The following is a 22938-nucleotide window of genomic DNA, read 5'->3' as shown; positions in this document are numbered from 1 at the left end:
TGAAGTTGTTCCTTCCATACTTCACTTTATTACTCTAGTAAACTCTTCTTCATGGACAATTTCCTAGATATGGACCCTTCCATCTACAAAAAGGAACTAGTCTTAGAATGTTTCAAGTTAATTGTCCTCTCTGAACAGAATCTGACTATTTCAAAATTTTCAGATGTCTTGAATACCAAAATGTGAAAAGAGTCAAACGCCAGGAACCAAGAATAAAATCAACATCCTGATTGGTAACCATGGTTGAATTTAAGATATTATTTATAAGGGAAACTAGGTGGCTCAATGGATTAAGAGTCAGGTCTAAAAGTAGGAATTCAAATTCCCTGGATTCAAATTTGGACTCAGATGCTTTCTAGCTGTATGACCCTGGGCAAGTCACTTAATCTCCATTGCCTAGCCTTTATTGCTCTTCTGCTTTGCAACCAATATACAGTATTGATTCTAAGATGGAAGGTTTAAATATAAAAAAAATTGTATAGAATTCAATTTATACTACATGAAATTCTATGTAATTTAATGGATATCTGAGAGTCTTATAAAAATATTTTGTAGTATGTTTTAAAAATTACAGAGGTATTGCAACATTTGGCAACTTGAGCCTGGAATTTCAAACTTAAAAGCTAGAATCAGGCAAATTAATTCTATATAGTGTCCCACGAGATTCAAATGAATGGAATGCTATGGATTTCAAGTTTTTCTTTGTTAGAACTCACTGTAGCATACCATCTGTGAACCTGGGTCTTTGAAGGCCATACCAGTTAAGCGAAATTTTCGGAGGTCCCACCAACTTGTAAGGATTTTTAATATGGGTTAAGCAAATGACTGCTGATCTATTGTGATTGTATAATCCTCCCATTATAGGTGAGAACATGGAAGGCTCAGGGAGATCATTTGCTTGGGATCATAGCACATAAGTGCCAGAGGGAGAATTCAAAGCTTGGTTTCCTCCTTCCAAGACTAATGTCCTTTTCTACACATCATACTACTATGGGAGAAAAGAAATACCCTGGTTCAGTTTAGGTGGGCAGTGTTAGTGGACATGTTTTACTTTTCTGGGAGGACTGAATGGTAAAGTTAAATTAATTAGTAGACTGGAATGGCAAGACTTGTAGCCCTTAGAAAAACTACAAGAACCACAGAGGTAAAAAGTGATTTAGAGCTAGAAAAGGCCTCAGAGATCATCCTCTCTTTTTTTTTTTTTTTTTTACCAATAATGAAGTTAAGTCCTAGAGAGGTTGAGTGCCTTGTCTAAGACCACACAGTAGAGAACAGAACCAGAATTTGAATCCAAGTTTACTGACTCCAAATCCAACATTCTTTGCACTGTGTGCCTCATCAGTGCAATTAGTTTGATTTTGTTACCCCTACCCAGATAATAAGCTTCAACTTAGAGCAAAAGGTCCATCCTTCTCATCCAGTCCAACCCTCTCATTTTACACATGAAGAAATTATGGCCCAGGAAATTTGAATGACTTCTCTCAAATCATACAGGTAGGAGGTGGCTGAGCCAGGATTTGAACCCAGGTTCTCTGATCACAAATCCTACTACCTTCCTTCCCCTCTGTATCACATGGTCTTCCTTTAGAATAATGAAGAGATTGATTGTACACTGAAGGGTGAACAATTCAGTAACTGTTCAACTGTCTTTTTCATTTAACGAAGGATAGCTGTATTTATGTCCTATGCTCTTGGGAAATGTGCTGGTTATGATATTAAGTTTTTAGGGCTTTTTGGTGTGTTAGAAAATATACTGATAGCAAAACAAATTTCAGCTGTATTCAAATATTAAAATTAAAAAAGAATATTTATCAAAATGAACTGTACTGAGAATTACATTAGATTTAAAAATAAAAAACTGTCATCTAAGCTGCCAGGCACAATAAGAATTTAAATAAAAGATGCTAACAGTTATTGGAGAAAATAAGGGCTGTAGTGTACACAGTCATGAAGCAGTCTTAGTGGCTATTTAATAAACTCTATTTTAATATAAATGTTTTATGTGGATTCAGTTTATTGCTGAAACATAAAATATTTCACATATAATTTTTGGTGTATCTTGATGATGAAAACTGAAAGTTAAGAAGATCTTATCAGTGGAAAACATATTCTAAACCAGCTTAGTACAAAGAAGCATTTTGATTGCCTAATTTAACTTTGTAAAGGAGTAGTAAATCTTATAGTTGGTCTCTGTAAACCTCACAGCTGGAACATTCTAACACTACCTTACAGTTTCAAGTGATCAAAGTAAGTTACTTTATATACTAAACTAAGAATTTCATAATAGAAATAATGCAACACCGGGGGGTGCGGTTATCATGAAATAATTACACTCCTGGGAGATTACAGACACAAGGCTGTACCCCAGGGGTGTGATTATCCCATGATAACCACATCTACTGAAATTGCCTTATTGCAAAAATAATCTCTATTCACTGGTGAGACATTATTCAATAGGTGATTTTTTTAAAATGAAAAGATTGTATTTTTTAGCTCAAATCAGCAAGTGGATTAGGAAATTGGTCAGTTTATTTTTCTTGGCATTCAAACTTTGAATACAGGATTGTTATTACTTGCTTTCCTGTTTGATACAGTATAGCTTTGATTTTGTTTCTGAGAAGCTCTTAGAATTTCTATTATCATCAGACAAGTATTTCTAAAGGTTACTGCTAAGTTGTTCTGGACAACCTTAAAGGTGAGCAATTCAATGGAGCATCTACTTAGCAATAAAAACTGAACCAAGTACCAACTGCCTTAAAAGAAACTAACCAAATCTACAATGAATTCAAGAACTGAATTCAAGGCACTAGGCCTATATAGAAAAAAGGTTTTAAAGACAACTGTCCACTTATACTCATACTTTACAAAGGTACATGCTCATCATAGCTCACATTTCTGTAACATTTTAAGTTTTACAAAGAGTTAGAAGGGGCAGCTCAGTGGAACAATGGTTAGACTAAAAGGCCTACAATTGCGAAGATCTGAATTCAAATCTGGTCTCAGGTCCTTCCCAGCTGTGTGAATCTGGGCAACTTAATCCAATTGCCTAGACCTTGCCTTTCTGTCTTAGAATTGTTACTAAGACAGAGAGTAGGGTTTAAAAAACAAGATTTAGACCCCTGTAAGGTAGTTAGTTATATGTATTCTTATAGGGGTAGCATGGCACAGTGCTGCAAAGTGTTGGATCTGGAGCTTCATCATCAAGATGTGTGATCCTGGGCAAGTCATTTACCCTTTATGATCTTAAGTTACTAATTTTTTAAATGAAAGGGGGAGGGCTGAACTAGATAATCTACATGGTTCCTTTTAGATCTAAAGCTGCTATCTTAGTAAGTGACTTGCCCAATGTCACACATAAGTAAGCAGCAGAGGGAGGATTCAAACCCATGCCTGTTGCTTCCAAGAAAATAAATGTATTACACTTACGTTTATATTTTTCAGTTAAGAATATCTGCCCCTACTACCTTCTTCTACATAAGAAATCAGATGGTGAAAGATAGTTATGTTTCTATGATAATCCTATTATTGAATGTTTATAGTTTTGTCACTCTCTTTGGTGTCTAAAGAATTAAAAATAAAGCTTTATGTATTCTTGTTTATATTAAAAATATTAAACTTCTAATTTTCAAAGTATCATAAAATGTGTTTCTTATGCGTTTCTAATGAACAGTTCTAATCTGGAGGAAAAATTATTTGTGCATAATTTTTTTGATTTAAAAAAAAGTTTTATTGCTGCTTTTGTTTTTATATCAGTCATTTCCCAATCTCTCTCTCAGTCTCTCCACTGAACAAAGAAAAACCACTAAGTAAAACCAATAGCACAGTGCCTATAACTGGCACTGCATACAGTATTTTGCACCCCAAACCTCAACTTCTATGAAAGGATGGAGGTGCAGCACATCAGTCACTCACTTGGCAATCTGAATTCAGCTGCCTTTCAGTGATGTATTTATTTATATTACTAATGTAGTGTGTGTGTGGGTCTCCTCATTTTGCTTTTCTATCTTATACAAATTTTTCCATATTTCTTTGAATTCCTCATATTTATAATTTCTTAGAGAGCAATAAATAACATTCTACTTCATTCACATATCACAATCTGTTTACTTGCTTGCTATTTTAAAATACTGTTTGAAGACATTTCTAACTCTTCCAAATCCTACCTTTTTAACTCTTTCTCACTTGTGTCTTTTTATTAAAACAAGTGAAGAAAACTGTCCATCACATAATTTGAGTGTTGGAGAGTCCTTTGGGGATCATCTAGTATACCTCAGATATCAAAAGAATTTATATTTTAATATAGCTGCCTGAAGACTTCCAAGAAGGGGAAATCCATGACTTCTTTAGGCAGTTCATCCTACTTCTGTACTACTCTAATTGTAAGTTTTCCCTAACATTGACCTTTTTGTACCTTTTACCCAATGATCCTCCTGGGACCAAGCGACACAAGTATAATCCCTCTTCCACATGATGTCTCTTCAGATACTTGAAGACAGCTATTATGCCCACCTCCTTCCCTGAATTTTCTCTAGGTTATATATTCCTACTTCAGTCTAATTTTTTTTAACTGTTTCAAGATAATGGTTAGTAGAGATATCGGCCTATGGTGATTTTTTTTTTTCTGTTTTGTCTCTCCATGCCTTAAAAATCAAGAATATATTTGTCATAAAAAGCATATCCTAGTTCTTTCAACAGAGTTTAACCTAATACTATGAAACCCAAAATAAAAGGTCATGTCAAGAATGTCTGAATGATAAGATTTTCTCCCATTGGCATTTATGATATATAATTAAGGCAAGTTCTGTAAATACTCTAAAAAGTGTAAAAGTACTGAATGAGAAGGGACAGGGCTGGGAAGAGAGTTCAGATTTGTATGATTTCAATGTTGTAAAGAACTCTCTTATAGATCTAAAAAACAATGTTGCTGGGGGCAGTGAGAGGTTATATGATTTGTCCCCGTCACACTATTAGTATGTATTGAAAGTATTACTTGATAGCAAACTTTCCTGATTCCAAGGCCAGCCCTAAGCTTATCTTTTCCCTAAGGTACCATTATATAAATTGACAAAACTGGATGTGAGTCCAAATCTTTTATGAACTTTTCTTTTTAATTTACTGACTATGCATTTAAATTTGGATCATGAACTTTGTGTTATTGCCATTATTTGAGCTAACATACATTCTGTAGTCTCATATCTTTTCTAATTTTCTGTATCTGCATTGAAAAGAGCTAAGAATTTAAATGCAAAGCAAAAATTACAGTAAAGGAAACACAATCAAGCATTAAACTAAACCGTTGATAAGAGTAGATAAAAATACATTTTGTGAATGACTTTTGCATTGTAAGATTTTATTACATTCTACAGCTAAGCATATCTGCTTTCACTAAAGAGTTTACAAAAATAAATCTGGGTTCTTAAACTAAGCTGGAAAGACTATGAATACAAAGTAGTGTGTCTTCATTTTAGGAGTTGACCAGTTAAGTTTGGAGAGATTGCTCACCAGAAGATTGGCCACATAGTAATGCATTATTTCAGCCAGTGACTCATGAAGATGGTCTAAGGTAGAAGAGTGTGACTTTATGTGCTTTAGAGGAAGAAGAACCTAATGACAAAATCATAGATCTTCTGAAAAAGCATATAAATCTACAATCTGTTTCTTTCATTTTGGATTTGTAATTTCCCTTTGCAAAATAATTATGAAGCATCTTATAGCACCCAATAGAATAGACATGATACACACGTAGAATAAAGGGTAAAGGTTAATAGCTGTAGATATTTTTGCTTGGCATTTTCCATGAAGAAATGAAAAATGGACTTAAGAAGCAAGTTAGAAAATACTTAAGAACCTAGACTCTGCATTCTATCCTAATAATCTTATTTTTTTAAAAGGAGGCTATAAAAGCAACACTGATAAACATAATTTTCTAAATACTGGTTTAAATAAAGGAGTTATATGATTTTTCATGTGATGAAAAATGTATCTTTAAATGATGGCACTCTCATCTGTAATGGTACTTACTTCATTTTCTAGTCTTACATAAAAGGAAATAGTATTTCCTCTTTTGAGGTCAAAGCAGATAAAATTTGTTAGGCAGTACAAAGTGAGTGTATGTATAAGTTTCTGTGTGTGAACATGCAATTTTATATAGTTGGAGATGACATCACTTACTAGTTGAGGACCTCAGTTCAATTTCCAACCTTGCTGCTTTGTGTGTGACCTTCAGCAAGTAACTCAGGCTCTCTGAATTTTAGTCATTCTTCTACAAAACGAGGGGATTGGATTAGATGGCCCTTTAAAGGCCCTTCTAGCTTTAAATCTTTGATCTAGAAGATTTTCAAAATCTTCTATTAACAGGAGTTTCAGTGTTTTGTTTTTTAAATATTTAAAGCTGGCATACTATATGTGACGTTCAGTAACTCATAATAAATCTTAAGAGCAACTTCCTCCCTTGTTTCTTTATAAGCCTAAGTAGGAAAATGAAAGCACAACCATCTTGGTAGAGCTGAGGGCTGGCAGGTCATTCATGGGGTATCGGTGCTAGTGGGAGATGGGGCTTCACTTCTATGGCAAAGGGTGAATCTGTTCCTAGGGCCAATCTGCCTTTATCATCTCTTTATTTATTTTAAATTCATATCTTCTATCTTGTAATTAATACTGTATATTGATTTCAAGGCAGAAGAATGGTAAGGGTTAAGTGACTTGGCCAGGGTCACACAGCTAGTTATTGTCTGAGGCCAGATTTGAACCCAAGACCTCCTGTCTCTAGGCTTGGCTCTCAATCCACTGAGCCACCTCATTGTCCCCTATCTCTTTTTAGAAATTTCAAAAAGCCTCCTCATTTTCTGTTTTCACTGACAAATACTATGCAGAAGGAAGGCTGGGAAGTACATCCTTTTCTGATGGTTGTCTTCAATCCTTTTGTACATTTTCAACTGATTCTTTAATTCTGACCTTGGATTAGAAACTAATGTTCTGGTACTTTCACACAAGGAAATATAAAAAATGGAACCAATTCTGCCCCTCTCTTCCCCTGCAAAAAACAACCTAGTTTGAACAAATTGCAACATCAAAAATTTTGCCAGGGCTGTATCATAAAAGAACAAAATTTATTTGGCTTTTTAAATAATGCCTCACAATGCTATTGTATATAACAATAAGATGTTACAGGTAACCAGATGAATTTAGGGATTTCTCTTCGGCCTTATCTATAATAAAAATAGAGCAGATCTTATTATAAATTCATGATTATGCATTTAAAAACTTAATTGATCAGAATGGGCAGCAACCATAAGTTCATATTTATGTCTAAAATTAAAAAGGCAATAACTTAATTAGTTTATCTACTTAAAAAAAAGTCATTTCTTAGCTGTGTGACCCTGGGCAAGAGGTCTGTTTCTGAAAGAAGCACCAAGGCAAGTATTATAGAAGAGTGGGGCTCTTTTTCTTTGATGTTATCCTCAAAAGTTAGGGAAGTGCTATAAAACATCCTTATTTCTCTTTGTAACCTATTATAAATGTGTCATTTGTGTGTCTAAGTCTTTTTTAGTGGTAATTTAAAGCTTCCAAAATACTATCCACTCTCTACAGTACTTAAAAAAAATTTGTTTTCAATTTACCTCTATCAAAGTTCAAGGGGCAGCTGGTTCAATTTAATTCATTCTGAACTTTGATGAATAAAGCTGTGTTCCACTCACAAACTGTTCCTAATTTTATAGGCTTTGATTTTATTTTCTCTTGGTTGTCTTCATCTTTTCAGACTATAGAATCCTAATTTTTAGCCTGTTATTTAGAGCAGCTGCCTAGATCAATTTAGATGCTCTCCTGAATCTTCATTAGTTCCATTCTATCTTTTGGTCACTCACCAACTTGTTTCAGTGTTGTAATTCCTTGTCTCCTAGATGATTTATAAACTACATTTTCTAAAACATAAATTTTCATACACCAGAGTGGGGTTAAGCAATCATACCAATCTCTTGTGGAACCTTGGTGTTTATAATTTTCTACCCAAATTCTTGTTTGTAGTTTTTGCCTTTGCATCACCTTCTAAATGGAAGATTTGTTCATTATCCATGACCAGGTACTTTCAATCTCCTGGTGACTCAATTAAAAACAAATATATGGAATTTTGGCAGAAATCTTTTGGAAAATCTTAATATTTAATATGAACTTACTTGTTGCCTTCCGATGGTATGCATACTTATGCCCTTAAAGAATTTTAATAGATTAGTAAGGCATTTTTTCCCTTACAGAAACTGTTTCCCTTTTCCTAGTAGGCTGTATTTGTTTAAGTCACTAGTAATTCTACAGTGATTCAGCTGTTTTCTGGTTCTCCTTATAATGACATTCTATCAGTTCTCCAGCACAGTGGCCATAATAAGGGTTACTTATTTTATCATTATTTGATGTAATACCTCCAACTTACTAGTCTTAAAGGACAGTATGGGAAGGAACCTATACCTCCCTAACATCTTCTATAAGGAAGAAAGGCAAAGATACTTGCTTTCGCTACTTCTGAACATATCTATCAGACTACAAAAAATAAGCTGAATAGCTACTTCTCTCTCTGAATAACTATTCAGAGACTCGGACAAGAGTCCTAAGGAAAATGTGTGATCTCATGAAAAGCATCAGGATGTTCAATGTCTGTGAGCCAGCCTAAGTTTTTTTTTTAAAAACACCACTTCCATCACGCCATTCACCTGCTCAACAATCTACTAATGGCTTTTTATTGTCTATCACATCAAGTCCAAACTCATCTGTCCAACTTTCAAGCCCTCTATAATTTGGTTTCCATCCAACCTTATTTTGAAACTTGCTTCAATGTTCAAGTCAGGCCAGGCTCTCTATTGTTCTTGACACAGCTAAGATTATGCTTTACCACAATTGTTTCAATCTTAGAAAGTCTTCTCTACTCCTTTCTACATCCATAAATCTTACCCCTCCCTTATTAATGCCCCAAATACTTTTTTGATAAAATTACCTCCAACTACTCTAACCCTTTACTGTACTCACAATATTTATATTACATAATTTAGCATAATTATTTCAAACACTGTCAACTTTATAGCAGGTATATATGTAGGGTTACTATTTGACTGATATGCAGGTTGTCAAGTGCATGGTCTCCAAACTTGATTAATTTAGAATGAAAGGTTCAGTAATGGTGCTAAAATTTAACTAAGAATTTTATTTCAGATACAAGGCTTACCTCACTAAATCATCTTTCAAGCATATAAAACAGGGCTTTGGGTTTTTGAAATCTTAATGGTATAACAATAGTTCATCTACCTTAAGGCAGAAGGATTTACTAACTTTAATTGCTACCTAAAGAATAAACCCAGGGCATTAGCTCATTTTCCCTTCATAAGCTTTAAATCACAAGATGAAGGTTAAGTTCAAAGACATTAAGCTTTATTTAGTGGTATGATCTAAAAAGAGTCTTATAAAGAACAAATTTAGAATCACTAGAAATACAATAATGATGCCATCATCATATATTGTGCATTTGTATTAAGACTGGGACACAAGATAAAACTTTTTTCATTATTCATTAAACAAATATTTATTAAGCTCTAATTCTACTCACTGTACTAAATGCTGTGTGGGGCGGTACTGGTAATAAAGATGCTTCTGCCCTTAAAGAATTTATGATCTAATAACGAGAACCATCACAATTATATTTGTATTATTAAGGAATTACTATTTTTTTCTTCTAATTCTTTTCCTTTTGTGATCCAGACACAGGGTTATTGGGAGATTTTTCCAGAACTCTAAATGAGCTCTGATTGATTGACTGATATAGCAAAATAACACAACCACTTATGTAGATTTTTCTGAAAAGCGACGAGTTTTAAGGACATAAATGAGATTGACTCTATCCTGGGGATCTGTTAGCTACAAATGTGACTTGCAGAAACCATTTGATAAATATGATTTTATCCAATCAAAGATATTTCTTCTAATTTTCATAATTAAATATTTTGGATAATGTTACATCAAAGATAACAGCTGACTAGGTGGCATAGGCAGACCTTGGAATTAGAAAGACCCCCGAATTCAAATCCTGTCTTAAGATACTCCTTAGCTGTATGACTGTATGCTAAGCCACTTAATCCCTCTCCCTCAGTTTCCTCAATTATAAAATAAGGATAATATCAACTAGCTCAAAGGCTGTCAGGATCAAATGAGTTTACATATAAAGTACTTTGTAAACCTTAAAGTTATGTAAGCTATTGTTGTTGTAGTCATTGTTTAAAAAAGTTTGTACTTATTGGGCTGCTATAAAGCAAGTTTCTTGGTCATTAATATTTCACATGTTTTAGCCTTGTATGCCAAAGGTCTACTTCCAAGAGTCTCAAGGACACTAGCTATGTGCAGGTAAATACTCTTACCAGGGCTAAGAGTGTCAAATGACATCAATGATCTAAAAATATTTCACAAAGTATGCAAAGCACTATATCATCATAATAATGAGAAATTATTAGATTTTTAAAAAGAGTTGAAAAATATGTTAGGGACTGCCTGTTCATTAGAGCTAAGTCACTTGTGAAGAGTAGTGAGTCTTCTGTTCTTTCAATATAAAGAAGGGCACATGAGGATAAGGAATAAAAGCATATCAATTTTGGAGACCTTGCAGAGAATTTTTTTCATGTTTAGGGAAAAGTGAAAGACAAATGAATACATTTTCTATTTCTACTGTTCCTCACAGTTAAACCCTATCAGCAGGTTTTTGTTAAATAGAGGATTACCATATTTACTTGAGCTCCTCCTCTCCACTATGAAGAGGAAATATTTTCTTAAAAAAAAAAAAATCTCTCAGAGTAAGATTATTTCTGATTGGCAAGCAAATGCTTGGTAAGAGAAACAGAAATAACCTTATCTAGTGAAAGCAAGAGGAAGAGTCCTTAATCACTTTTCATACATCTTTCATTGCTCTTACTAAACCTTCAGAGGCTCTTCTGAAGGAGAGCTTTTGATCCTGGCTTCACCAGATACTGGTACCTCAATGAATGGAGCACTGCTGTCTTCAAAAGTCTGCTAACAATCTTGAGAGTGTCCCTTGTGCATCTTGTTGGAAGCAGAGTACATTTTATAGGAAGAAGTGGGTACATCTTTGTGAATGTAGGAAAGCTGATAGCACAATGGCCCTAGAATCAGAGGACCTCTCTGATACTACTAGCTGAGAGAAAGTTAATCAGCCCTCTTGGGCCCTGATACACTTATCAGCAAAATGACAGAATTAGACTGGATTATATCTGTGGCTCTAACTCTGGTCCTGTGATTGCTGGAAGAGCTTTTAAAGACACACACAAACATATGAAACAACACAATAAACAGTGTCTTAAAACTGGTTTTAGTATTACAGAAAAAAGTTATTTATTTCTTTTGACAACCTTTCACAGATTACTTCATGTCTTTTCTATAGTGGTCCAATAAAGGGGGGATTGTGGGGAAAAAGAAAAAGTTTCTCCTCAAAACTGGGAGGTAGATAGAGGGAAACAATTAACCAAATTACATGGTTTGAAATATTTAAAAATGTGCAAGGAAGAATGCTGTAACAAGAAATATCTAATTTTACAAATGCTTTTTGTATATCATCTCATTTGGTTAGTCCTTACAGTATCACCAAGTTAAGCACCACAAGCATTATCTCTACCTTACAAATGATGAAACTGAGGCACAGTGACTTACCCATGGGAAACACAGCTAGAGCATGTGCTTTGAAATAGTATCTAAACCAAATATCCAGACTTCAAGTCAGGAAGGACTGTGGTCAGTCTCTTTAAGGGAACATCTACACCAAAGCCCAATGCTCTTTCTATATTGCACAATACTGTTCTTTTACTACAAGAGGAGCTTGACTCATATAAGTCACTAGAAAATTGGGAATTTAATTTCCATTCCTCTGAAATGAGCCAACCAAACCTGAACTTTAAGAACTAATATCTTAAACTCAACTTTTTTTAAATTAAAATTCTTTGTGTTAGAAACTAGCTTCCTGAGGGTGAATCTGTATTGCTTGAAGGAGTGAGGAATCCTAGGAAGAGGGACTAGTTTACAGGCTGGGTTAGGGGGCAGGAGGATGTGGTGTGGTGTGGTGTTATGTGTGTAATGACATTTGATAAACAGTTTTAACAATAACATTTCTGATAATTTTAAATTCATTTTTGTACAAATCCAAATTCAAGAAAGCAACCAAAAAAACTGTATTTTTTTTTCCTATCCAAATTTGGATTGAATCCCAAATATAAAAATTAAGCAAATATTTATCCATTGCCTACCTGAGCCATCACTGGAAACTGAACTTGCATTGATTCCGGAAAGACCAAATAGAGGACACTCTCTATCAGTGTTGACATGACCCCATTTGTGGCATTTAATGCACCTTACATTCCGAACCTAAGAAACCAGAGGTTTTGTTATGGTTACTAAATATCTCACAGATTTTCTTGCTGTTTTAACTCCTTTATTCTTATGAATCACTGAACTGAAATGATTTTGCAATGACAAGCTTTGACCTATTTTTAAAGATCTCCAAGTTCTGGACAATACCTTCTGTGATAAGGGGAGGGTTGAGAGGGGCTGGGATACTTGTAGATAGGATTTGTCATGTAGATATGAAGAAAAATAAGCAAAACATATAAGAGATTTATGATTTCATTTATGTATGATCTTTTTCTTTAAATTTGGAAATGCTTGTTTTATTTGTTTTTTTTTTTTTGTAAGATTTAAAATAATAAAAGATATCCAGGAAAAGAGACTTTATGCCCTCCTTTAGCAATTCCAATATGGTGATTAACAACTTTAACTATATGGATATTGTCTAATAACTAATCTGAAATCTCTAAGGGGAAACTTAAGTCTATTTCTTTTTGCCATGTTAAGTGATAACAGAATGATTGCCTCTTTAATATGGCAATTATCAAGTCACCCTTTAGCCTGGCATTATCTAGGCTTAATTTTTTATGATTTTCCTTCAGGGTAGGGCTTGTTTTGGATCTAGAAGTCAGTCCCTAAATTTGGGGCCAGATTAATTTTTTTTTAGTTTTCAACTCAATAGACAAAAACAAAAACATATCATGTTGCTTTAAGGCAGGGACTGGCAAACTATGCCCCATGAGCCAAAGCTGGCCTACTACCTGTTTCTATATGGCCTGTGAGAACAAGGCTGAGGGACTTATGAGAAAGAAAACTAGCCACATTTAGAGGAAGAACTGTGGGAGGAGAAACACAGAAGAAAAACAACTGTTTGAACACATGGGCTGATGGGGATATCATTGGGGATGTAGACATGAAACGATAACTCTAGTCCAATTATCAATAATATGGAATTAGGTCTTGATCAATGATACATGTAAAACCCAGTGGAATTGTGTGTCGGCTAAGGGGGTAGTGGGGTTTGGAGGAGAGGGAAAGAACATGAAATATGTAACTATGGGAAAATATTCAAAAATAAAATTAAGAAAAAAAAGAAGTGTACATGGCCTGTGAACTAAGGAGTTTTTTCACTTAAAAAATTTAGTTCTCAACCTCAGATCAAGAACCCAAAGTAGTTCATTAAATGGCTACAAAAGGGTCTGAAACAACTCTGTAGAAAGCCTCAAAAAGAAGGGGAACTCAACTGTCTGGTTATATAGGGTGTACAGTTGGCTGTTTTTGTTCTTTTTCTACCTTAAGTATGTGTGGAGAATAGAGTCGTAGTTGGAGCTGATGTAGGTTTGGCTAAGGAGTCGTACAGACTCCCAGAGGTTTACCTCATGCTCTTCATAATGAATAGTACTCTAGATTTTAGTTACAGTGATAGAAAAAAATGAACACATACAAATAGAACAAAGCACACTTCCATAACTTCCAGTAAGGCTGCACTCAAAATACTAAATGCAATAACCAAATCCTAGATACCCTGATGACCAAATTACCTAGATGGAAAAGCCCTTTTCTAGATCCTGACCAAAAATCCCCACAGTTCTCAAAAAATCATGGAGACCAAAGCTTGAAGCAATACCCTAGGCTAGTAATAATGTACACACACACACACACACACACACACACACACACACACACACACACACACACACACACACAACTATGTTGCCCCTGTTATTTCAGTGTACCCAACTTGGCTTTTACTTCATTTTTTTTCTATTATCAGATGGTAAGAGAAAATGTACCGCACTTGTTCACAACGCACAGTTTTGCTGAATGATGTAATTAAAGAACAATCTATAATATAAATAATATTCTGACAAAGTGAAATATTTACCTGAATACCAAATGGCTGGTCTCTGATATTCATGTCATCCTTTGCATATCTATTAAGTACAGAAAATGTACATGTTGCAAAAACTTGAAATAATTCAGTCATCAGTAACAGTTAATCTGAAAAAGTTTTATAATTCACAGGTTATCACAATATTTCATTTCAACAAGCAGAGAACTATAAAATCCACAATAAGCTAAAATCCTCAATGGGGAAGTAATTTTAAAAGGTGCTTTACAGTTATACCTAGTATTGAGCTTGACAATTCAGACTTTGCAGAATGAGCAGGTAAATCAAATTAAAAATGACTGATATCAAGCAGATTCTGTCACCTGACAGTATTTTTTTAAATCACCTTTTCTTAGGTGAAGAAAGAGGCAACAAAAGAAATAAAAAAGGGGGAAGAAAAATAAATTCTATGATGTATAAATTTTAGTTAGGAAAGGTAACAGTTCTTACTTTTCTCGTGGGGCTCCTTTTTGCCATTCAAATTTGTATTCAGTCTCTCCTTTTGCATCTTCTTGCTAAAAATATAAATATGAGTCTTCAAAAAGTTCCATAAAATATATGCATTGCAATCAATAATACATATTTGTTGAATTTAAAGTAAATGGAAAACCAGAAAATAACATTTTACCTCTTTGTTTTCTTGATTGAATATCAGACACATGGAAAAAACAAGTTTAAGAACATTAATATAAATTATATACCCTATTAATGCTACATGCATTCATTCATAATGGCATCATGTTATAATTTATAAAGAACTAAATCTCCTTTTTCCTTGCTTCTTCCACTTACACAGTAAGTTCTGGAATAATAAAGAATTAAAGCAGTTTAAAATAAGACTATTGATAAGCATGTTAAATTCCTAATTTTTAAACTTTCAGCATTTCCAGCATAGTGAAATGGAAATATTATCTTTCCAGTTTCTGTAAGGGTTGTATTTAGTAAGAAATATATTTGCACAAATGGAAATATTAAATCTGTATTCACACGGAATTTTTCTTTTAAGAGAGACAATATCAAGTATTATTTTTAAAATATTCTCTTATCTATTGAAGAGTCACTTTATTATCTTCACACTATCATTTCAAAAAGCTATTTTCCTTAATGCTAGTTTATAACACTTCCTAATCATTGGTTGGACACCTGCCCTCCTGCCCCTGCCCTGGCTTTTAAAAAATAAAGCAGTCACACAAATACCTTTTTTAGCTCCTGGTGGGGCCTCATACATAAAATTAAGGCCATTCTTTACACGTTCATCACCCATAAGCAACCTAAGTGAAATAAGACATAAGTATGAAAATTACACAAAAGAAAAACAAAAATGCATTCTAAAGAATAATTCTCCCTAGGAGCAGAACCTGTGGATTTTGCTACAAAAAACTTTCTTAGGAAGACGTCTATAAATTTCACTTCATGAACAGCACTATATGCTTTTATATTTCTGAAATACAAACAAACAGCTTTATAATCACCTACATAAAATTTCTAACAAATTACATATTGATTAGGAAGAAGTTTCACCCCCTACATTGAGAGTCCCAGGCACATTTGTTAAAAGAAAAGGGTCACCTTTGCCATTCTGAGACTATTCAACTTTTGAAGTACTAAAGAAATTGCAATGATTTATTTCACTGTTGTAAATTCTGTAATAAGCAGAACTGAGTTCAATTCAATACAATTATTCATTGTTACTATGTATCTGGAAATATATTAAACATTCCCATTTCATTTCATTCCTCACTACACTTCCCTCTTCCCCCAAGTTAGCTGATGACTGCTTAAATTATCATGTAATAACATGAAATAAATATTGTGACTGACTATTCAGGCAAAAATGAGCAACAGCTATAAAAGTCAAATAATGGCATTAATAATTTTGAGATTGAGGTATAAAATTAAAGGGTTTGGTGGACTTCATTTGCAACAGCTGAGCTACAAAGATAAAAAATTATTTCATGTTATGATCTAAATCAGCATTTTTCAAACTGTGTTCTCTAGAAACTCTAGGGTACAGCATAGTGATCTAAGAAGTTCACATGAGGAAAAAGCTATAATAGAGTATAGGCACCCATAGCAAAACTATCCACTTCATAGCTTGTATCAGGCATTCACAATGCACACCTTTATTCGGTGTAGAAAATAATCAAAGACTAAGTGAAAATGGTAAGCAATGAACTGATGATCTCTTGCTGGCCTAGAGTCCACTACTATATGCATACACACCAATGTATGCCATGTAATCTTTGTTAGTCTGGTTTGTAGTGCAGTGTCTGTAAAATAATTTTTCTACATTTGAGAAGGTAATCTGGCATAGTAAAAAAAACACAGGTCAGAGTCACTCAAGATCTAAGTTTGAATCCTGTCTCTGACACTGATCAAATAATCATGGGTGAATCATTAAGCCTCTTAGAGCCTTAGTTTCTAGTCCGTAAAATGGGGTAATAAAACTGTAGTACTTACTTCAAAGAGTTGCTCTGAGGGTCAAATATGACAAGATATCTAAGCATACCTTGTACATTTTAAGATGCTAAAACTATTAAGGTGCTTCAGCTATTACCATTAATTTATACTTTCAGGATCTAAATTACACTTATATTACCTATATTTTAGTACCAATGTCAACTGATACCACTAGAACTGGTTTTTTTTGTTTTTGTTTTTGGCGGAAGCTTTCAAACTCCTTCCTATTCAGATAAGTAACAGTTATGCAATGTGTAGACAATTATCTGGGGCTATTAAATGACTAGCCTAGAACAACACAGCAAGGATGTGTGAGGTGAGGAGCACCTCTGGATAACCAGATGGACTGATTCAGATTCTGAAGCTAGCCCTCTGTTAACTGCACTACACTTTTTCTTTTAAATTGTCCAGTATGGGTAAATTCGGTAAAATTGAGAAATCACAATAGGAAAGGTCCCATTGAAAAAAAACATTTAAAAACTATGGTACTAAAGACAAATTATGATTTAGAGGCTATCATGTAATAACTTCATATGATTAAAACATTAATTTTTAGTGTAAAGATTGTTTAAAAATAGTTTGTGCAAAAAGAATTACCTGACTATTTAGAGAAGATTTTCAGGAATGAAAGAATTTTTCTTACTCCAAGTACTCCAAATACTCAAGAGTCAAGAAGCCGGTTTCTAATTGTGTTTCACATCACTGCTTGAATCGTGCTATATTAGTGGGTTCCTGACTCAAAAGAACTCTACCAAGCCACACACAGAATAGATTGGTAAGGGATTCTTGACATTTATGTTTTAGTTCTTTGCTAACTTAAAAAAGAAACACAAATACCAGCCATTTCTCACCTGTTATCATATGATTCTTGTTCCTTAAGGTATTGTTGCATTAATTCTTCTTGTTTCTTCTTATCATATGATATTTTCTGTTCAGCCATCCATACCTTAATAGTAAAGCAAAAACATTCAACTTAATATTTAAATTTAAGTTTCCCTTTTACTCCCTCCCCCAAAAGAAAGAAAATTCTATTATTTATAGGCAATTTCCTTCAATAAAGACATACCCTGATGTCTCTTCCTACTACAAACCAGATTATTCCAAGTGAGTGCAGACTCTGGCAGGTTTATAACAGCAATAAAAGTATGCGACTGACAACAAACTGTATATTTGTTTGAGAATAAGCTTAGCAAAGTCTGGAGAAGGTCTTTACTAGAAAATTAGCTACCAAATAATAAATATTTTAAGGCCACAGCAACTCATTCCAAAACAGGGTGGTGATCTCCACTGATGGAGTATCCACACTGATGAAATTACCAATCTTTTTGAATACTAAAAAATGCCTTATTTTTTTTGACAGACTGGCAAGTCTTAAGAGTTATAACAGAATCTTTTGATAATGGATAAAAGGCTGGCCTCATTGTCAGAAAGATATGGGTTTGCCTACAGGTCATGTATACTGGCTTTGACCTAAGGCTAATTAAATTACTTAACCTCTTGGTGGTCTCAGGGAAATAGCCTAAGATTGTAAATAGTCAAGGATGCACACAGATCTTTGGTAGAGGGAGTTTCTTCATCAGTAGTTTCTTTTAGCAGTGAAACCACAGGTCTAGAACATTTGAAGTCCTGATTTAGGAAGAATATCCCTACTGAATTCTTGTGACAGTAATTGCTGCTGAAGAATTAAATTAAACCACTCAAGCAATCCAAAAGTTTAGTTAAAATCTAGGTCTTTATTATGTCAAGCATAGGTGCAGAGGTCAGAAAAATAACTGATTAGGACTCTTAACAAAGCTTATATATTTTTAAATACATCAGAGAGACGAATAATTTTTGACTACAGATAAAGTAAGGTGAATTGTCAATCAAGATGAACACTTACAAGGCAACTTTTACACCTTGGGATAATAAACAGAGGTTATTTAAGTGAAAAAGTTAGGTACAGTGTCCTAGAGGGTTGGGACCTGATAGGGCCCCCAAGTTACAGGGCCCCCTAGTAAAGGTTCCATAATACATTTAATATACCTGAATGAATGAGGAATGACCTAGGGCTGAACCTAGGACATATTTGTGTACTATATCCCTGGAAACTCTAACAGAAAAGACGTCATCTCATGTATGTTTTCATGTACCTTATGGATACCCCTGAATCTTCCAATCACCATACAGATAAGTACCCAACAGATCAATACCTTGACAGGATGCACTGTTCTCCTCAAGACTCTCTGTGATTGGTTATCTGTTACTATGAAAATATTGCCTGTAATCGTGTGGATGGATATCTTTGGGTATCAAACCAGCTTAATATAAATATCATCACTCCCCTCAATAAAGTTGCCACTGGTTACCATCAGCCCTCTTGAGTCCGTCTACATTCTTAGCCCTTGGGACTCTGGACAGGTGGTCCTGATAAAACTCCCCATCACTGACAGGGACCCTTCCATAAATAAAAAAATTTAAATTTTCTTGGGTCTTGAAACGTCTAACCTCAGGAATGTGAAAGGATCTTCATTTAATTTTAACATCCCATGGGAAAAGGCTTCTGCCAGTGAGTAAGTTCCTAAACAAGAAAGCCCTTGACCATAAATAATGAGAATAATAAAATCTAACAGAAGTAAAAAATTCTCATGACAATCCTTATTAAATCCTATAAATACAACACTAGTCACCTTCAAGTCAAGAAAATGAGGCCCTACAATTCTCCCAAGTTATCTAAGCTCATATCTTTGTAGTCATCTATAACTTCCCTTTCTCTACATGTCTAATCACCTTCCAAATCCGGTTGATGGTATATCTCTTCAATTTTTCAAGAGTACTTTCTTCTGAATTCACAACACAACTACCCCAGTTAAGGTCCTAACTATTGAGCCTCCCCATTAGTCTTCCTGACTCCAAACTATTCTATTCCAGATGCTATTTCATATCATAAGCTGAGTAATCTTTCTAAAGCACTATTCTAGTATCTCTTCTCCATTCACAAAACTTCACTGGCTCTCCGTTGCCCACTGACTAAAATAAAAACTCTAGATCTTGGTATACAAAGCATCTCACGGAAAGCGAAATTACTTCTGATGAAGAGTAGCAAAGGCTTTATGGAGGAGTTAGCATTTGAAGCTGGTCCTTGAAGAAAGAGTAGTACTTCCAAAGATAGAAAGATGAGGAAGAGGGAAAGAAGAACATTAATTCATAAAAGGGAAAACAAGTGATCAAAGGAATTCAGGAGACAAAAGGCAGACTTAAGAGGGTACACAACCACTATATCTCAATGAACAAGAATATTGGGGTAATTTCTGTGCCAATATGAAACGCAGTGGCGTGAATGAACATGGAGAAAACCTTTCTATGCCCCTTCAAATTTAGGAGTAACAACCTCAAATGAAATTTTCACATCACTTCCTTCTCTACTCAAAACGCCAGGCCCAACACAGTAGCATTTCTGTATCATCTAGCCCCACCTTTTCAGCATGGGCTATTTGTACTACTCCAGTAGGACCAAAAAAAAAAAAAAAAAAAATGCAACAGGTATCTTGGTTTAGTTTGGAAGGCGAGCTCACAATCCCGGGTATTATCACTAGTGAATTAAAAAACAAAGTGTTCCGGATCCCCTCCAGGCCGGAGAATCCATTCTAGGAGACGCTAGGTCAAAAAACGAGGAGGGCACGGGGCTCTAACTCGAAACAACAGAGTTCCAATAAGCAGTCATTTAAGCATCTGTGGTCTCCGGCGAGATCATAACAAGAAACTCAATTAAATTTACCATCAGATTCTCTAGGGATGAGGTAAATTAACACGGGGCCTCAGGATCCTTAATGAAATCCGAGGCTGCATTAACTTCCCCCAAAAAGTGGTTCCAGAACAATTCAGTAAACTGATCAAAGAGAGAACATTATCTCTGGGATTCACTGGGGCTTGGGGAGACAGGAATCATCAAGCACTCAGCAAGACTCCGGAGCCCGTAGTCAACCCGGACCGAGGACTAACGAGCTACGTCCGCAGCGCCTCCACATCCCCTTCCTCGGCGGTAGCACCGCAGGGTACCCTCGGTCGGTGGGGAGGGTCTCCGCCTTTGGCCGGCCCCAAACATCGCACCCTGCCCACTTCACTCCACTGCCTCAGCGTGGACCCATCTTACTTTTTTGATGTTAGACTTGGACGCCGGATGGAAGTCCTTCTTGCACATGAAGTTAGCGAATGATTTCCCCATGTTGAAGCTGGACGCTGTGTCGGATTAGCTCCCAACGTCAACAACCTTCCACTATCGAACCGGAACTGCTCTGGCACTCATATATAACTTCCGGGGTGAGAGGGCATGACTTCCGCCCTACCGAGTTTTCCCTCCCCTTAACCTGATCTGGTCACTGATATTCTCCCACCCCCTCCACTTCCTTCCAGGATCCGCTGCACCTCCATTTCTGGGTTTGTGACTTTCCTTCCCCCAGCCGCGGACATCGCTTCCAGTCCAGAACTAGCCCAGGTGAGGGGCAGTCAGCAGGGCCAAGCAAGGGTCGCTTGGGTCGCGGGGAGAAGGGGACGCGCATGTTTATTTGTCACGGGTGAACCGACTGGACTGAGAGAGAGAGCCAACCGGATTCCAAAGCGGGTCCAGGCCAGGTGGGACCGTTTCTCCCTGACCCTGAGACCCCTTTCTCCCTCCGATTATGGAATGTGATGGTGACATTACGGAGGGCATCCCGTATAGGGCTTGGAGTCAAGAAGTCCTGAGTTCGATTCCAACCGCAGGCACTTACTAGCTGTGTGATCCTGGATGAGTCACTTTACTTGTCAGCCTGTTAACTCATCTCTAAAATGGGGCTAGTAATGGCACCTACTTGTCAGGATTATTGGGAGATTCAACCGAGATAATAAGTATAAAATGCTTAGCACAGTGCCTGGCACACAGTAGGTGCTTAATAATATAAATAAAATAAAAATAATTTCTTTAATAAAAATAAATAATTAGTAATAAAAAATACTTGTTCCTTCAACTTCCCTCTTGTCATCGTCTCCAGAAACAGATCATCCTGCAAGATCTCTGAACCTGAAACTTTGAAAATCACACTCCCTGGAGCCCATCCCTCCTTCAGATGAAGGACCCCTCCCAGATCTTCCATAATTTAAGGAGGGCACCCAGGACTTTGGCTGCAGGATTTCATCAGGTTCCTGCCCTCCCACTTCTTCCTTTCTTTCCAGTTTCTTTTTAATGTGTTATCTTTCTTCATTAGTGTTAGCTTCTTAAGGGTAGGGACTTTTTTGCCTTTCTTTTTATACTTAACATTGTACGGAGCACATAGTAGGTACTTAATGTTTATTGATGTATGAGGCAAGGTCCTCAGCTGACTGTTAAAGGCAGGTTGAAGAATAACTAGAGACTTGAAGAGAAACAAGAAGGCCTGGAACAGCTGCTATGGTGGGTGGCATAGGAAAACAATTATAAAGTTGTAGAATTGCCTTGCCCTCAGGGCCCATTTGAGAGTAGATGAAATAAATTTATAGTGAGCCTGATTAGTATAGTTTGTGAATTCTTACAGTTTACAAACACTTGAGTAGGAGTGAAAGAAGAGAATGGTAGGAAGTAATTTAGGGTTAGGATTTTTCAAGGTTTGATTTGGTGTAGAACAAAGAGCAAAGAATTCAAGAGGAGAGATGAATAGAGTAACCAAAGACTAAAGATTGGAGAGGTAGGAAGACTGTTCACTTAGGAAAATATTGAGGAGTAGGAGAGATTGGAGGCCTGATGAGTACAAAGAGACAAAATGATAAAAGATTATGATTAGATAAGGGCATTTTGGAGTTTTTGAACATGGAATTAGAGCATTTGTGGGTGAAGACAAGATCAAGGGTATGACCTTGTATTTGTACTTGAGGTAGAGTATGAAAGAGGTCAGGGAATATAAGTAGCTTAAGAAACTGGGAAACTAGGATATTTGTGGGAACATCAACATATATATTAAAGTCTCCTAATTTGAAGGCAGGAGTTGAGATGGAGAAAAAAGACAGTGGACCAGATCCTGAAATTACTAAGAAAGAAGAAAGAGGAGATTAATGATCACCAGGATCTGATTGGGTGATGAATTTGTAATTCAGAGGAAAGGTTGCTAAGTAATGGTGGTAGAGAGAAAGTCTGGAAATATCCATGGGAAGTAAAGAGTAATTTGACTCTCTCCATAACCAATGAGTTGGGTTTATAAGAAGAAGGGCAGTTAGAT

At 35.6% G+C, this 22938-nt stretch overlaps 1 protein-coding gene across 2 annotated transcripts in view; it reads right to left on the bottom strand.

The window, feature by feature from the left end:
* Window positions 1-20990, bottom strand: part of CIR1 (corepressor interacting with RBPJ, CIR1) — a 35445-nt gene extending 14455 nt beyond the window's left edge. For both annotated transcript variants that reach the window (XM_044669782.1, XM_044669783.1), the window contains exons 1-7: window positions 20865-20990; window positions 17584-17678; window positions 15470-15543; window positions 14901-14911; window positions 14723-14787; window positions 14267-14315; window positions 12285-12402 (exon numbers count right to left, since the gene is read on the bottom strand). In XM_044669782.1, the coding sequence (XP_044525717.1) occupies window positions 12285-12402; window positions 14267-14315; window positions 14723-14787; window positions 14901-14911; window positions 15470-15543; window positions 17584-17678; window positions 20865-20936 (484 nt within the window). In that variant the 5' untranslated portion in view covers window positions 20937-20990. The remainder of the gene's footprint in view (window positions 1-12284; window positions 12403-14266; window positions 14316-14722; window positions 14788-14900; window positions 14912-15469; window positions 15544-17583; window positions 17679-20864) is intronic.
* Window positions 20991-22938: the final 1948 nt, after the last annotated feature.

Source organism: Gracilinanus agilis, chromosome 3 (genome assembly GCF_016433145.1).
Source record: "Gracilinanus agilis isolate LMUSP501 chromosome 3, AgileGrace, whole genome shotgun sequence".
Classification (NCBI taxonomy): Eukaryota; Metazoa; Chordata; class Mammalia; order Didelphimorphia; family Didelphidae; genus Gracilinanus; species Gracilinanus agilis.
This window is presented reverse-complemented; position numbering and strand designations above follow the sequence as displayed.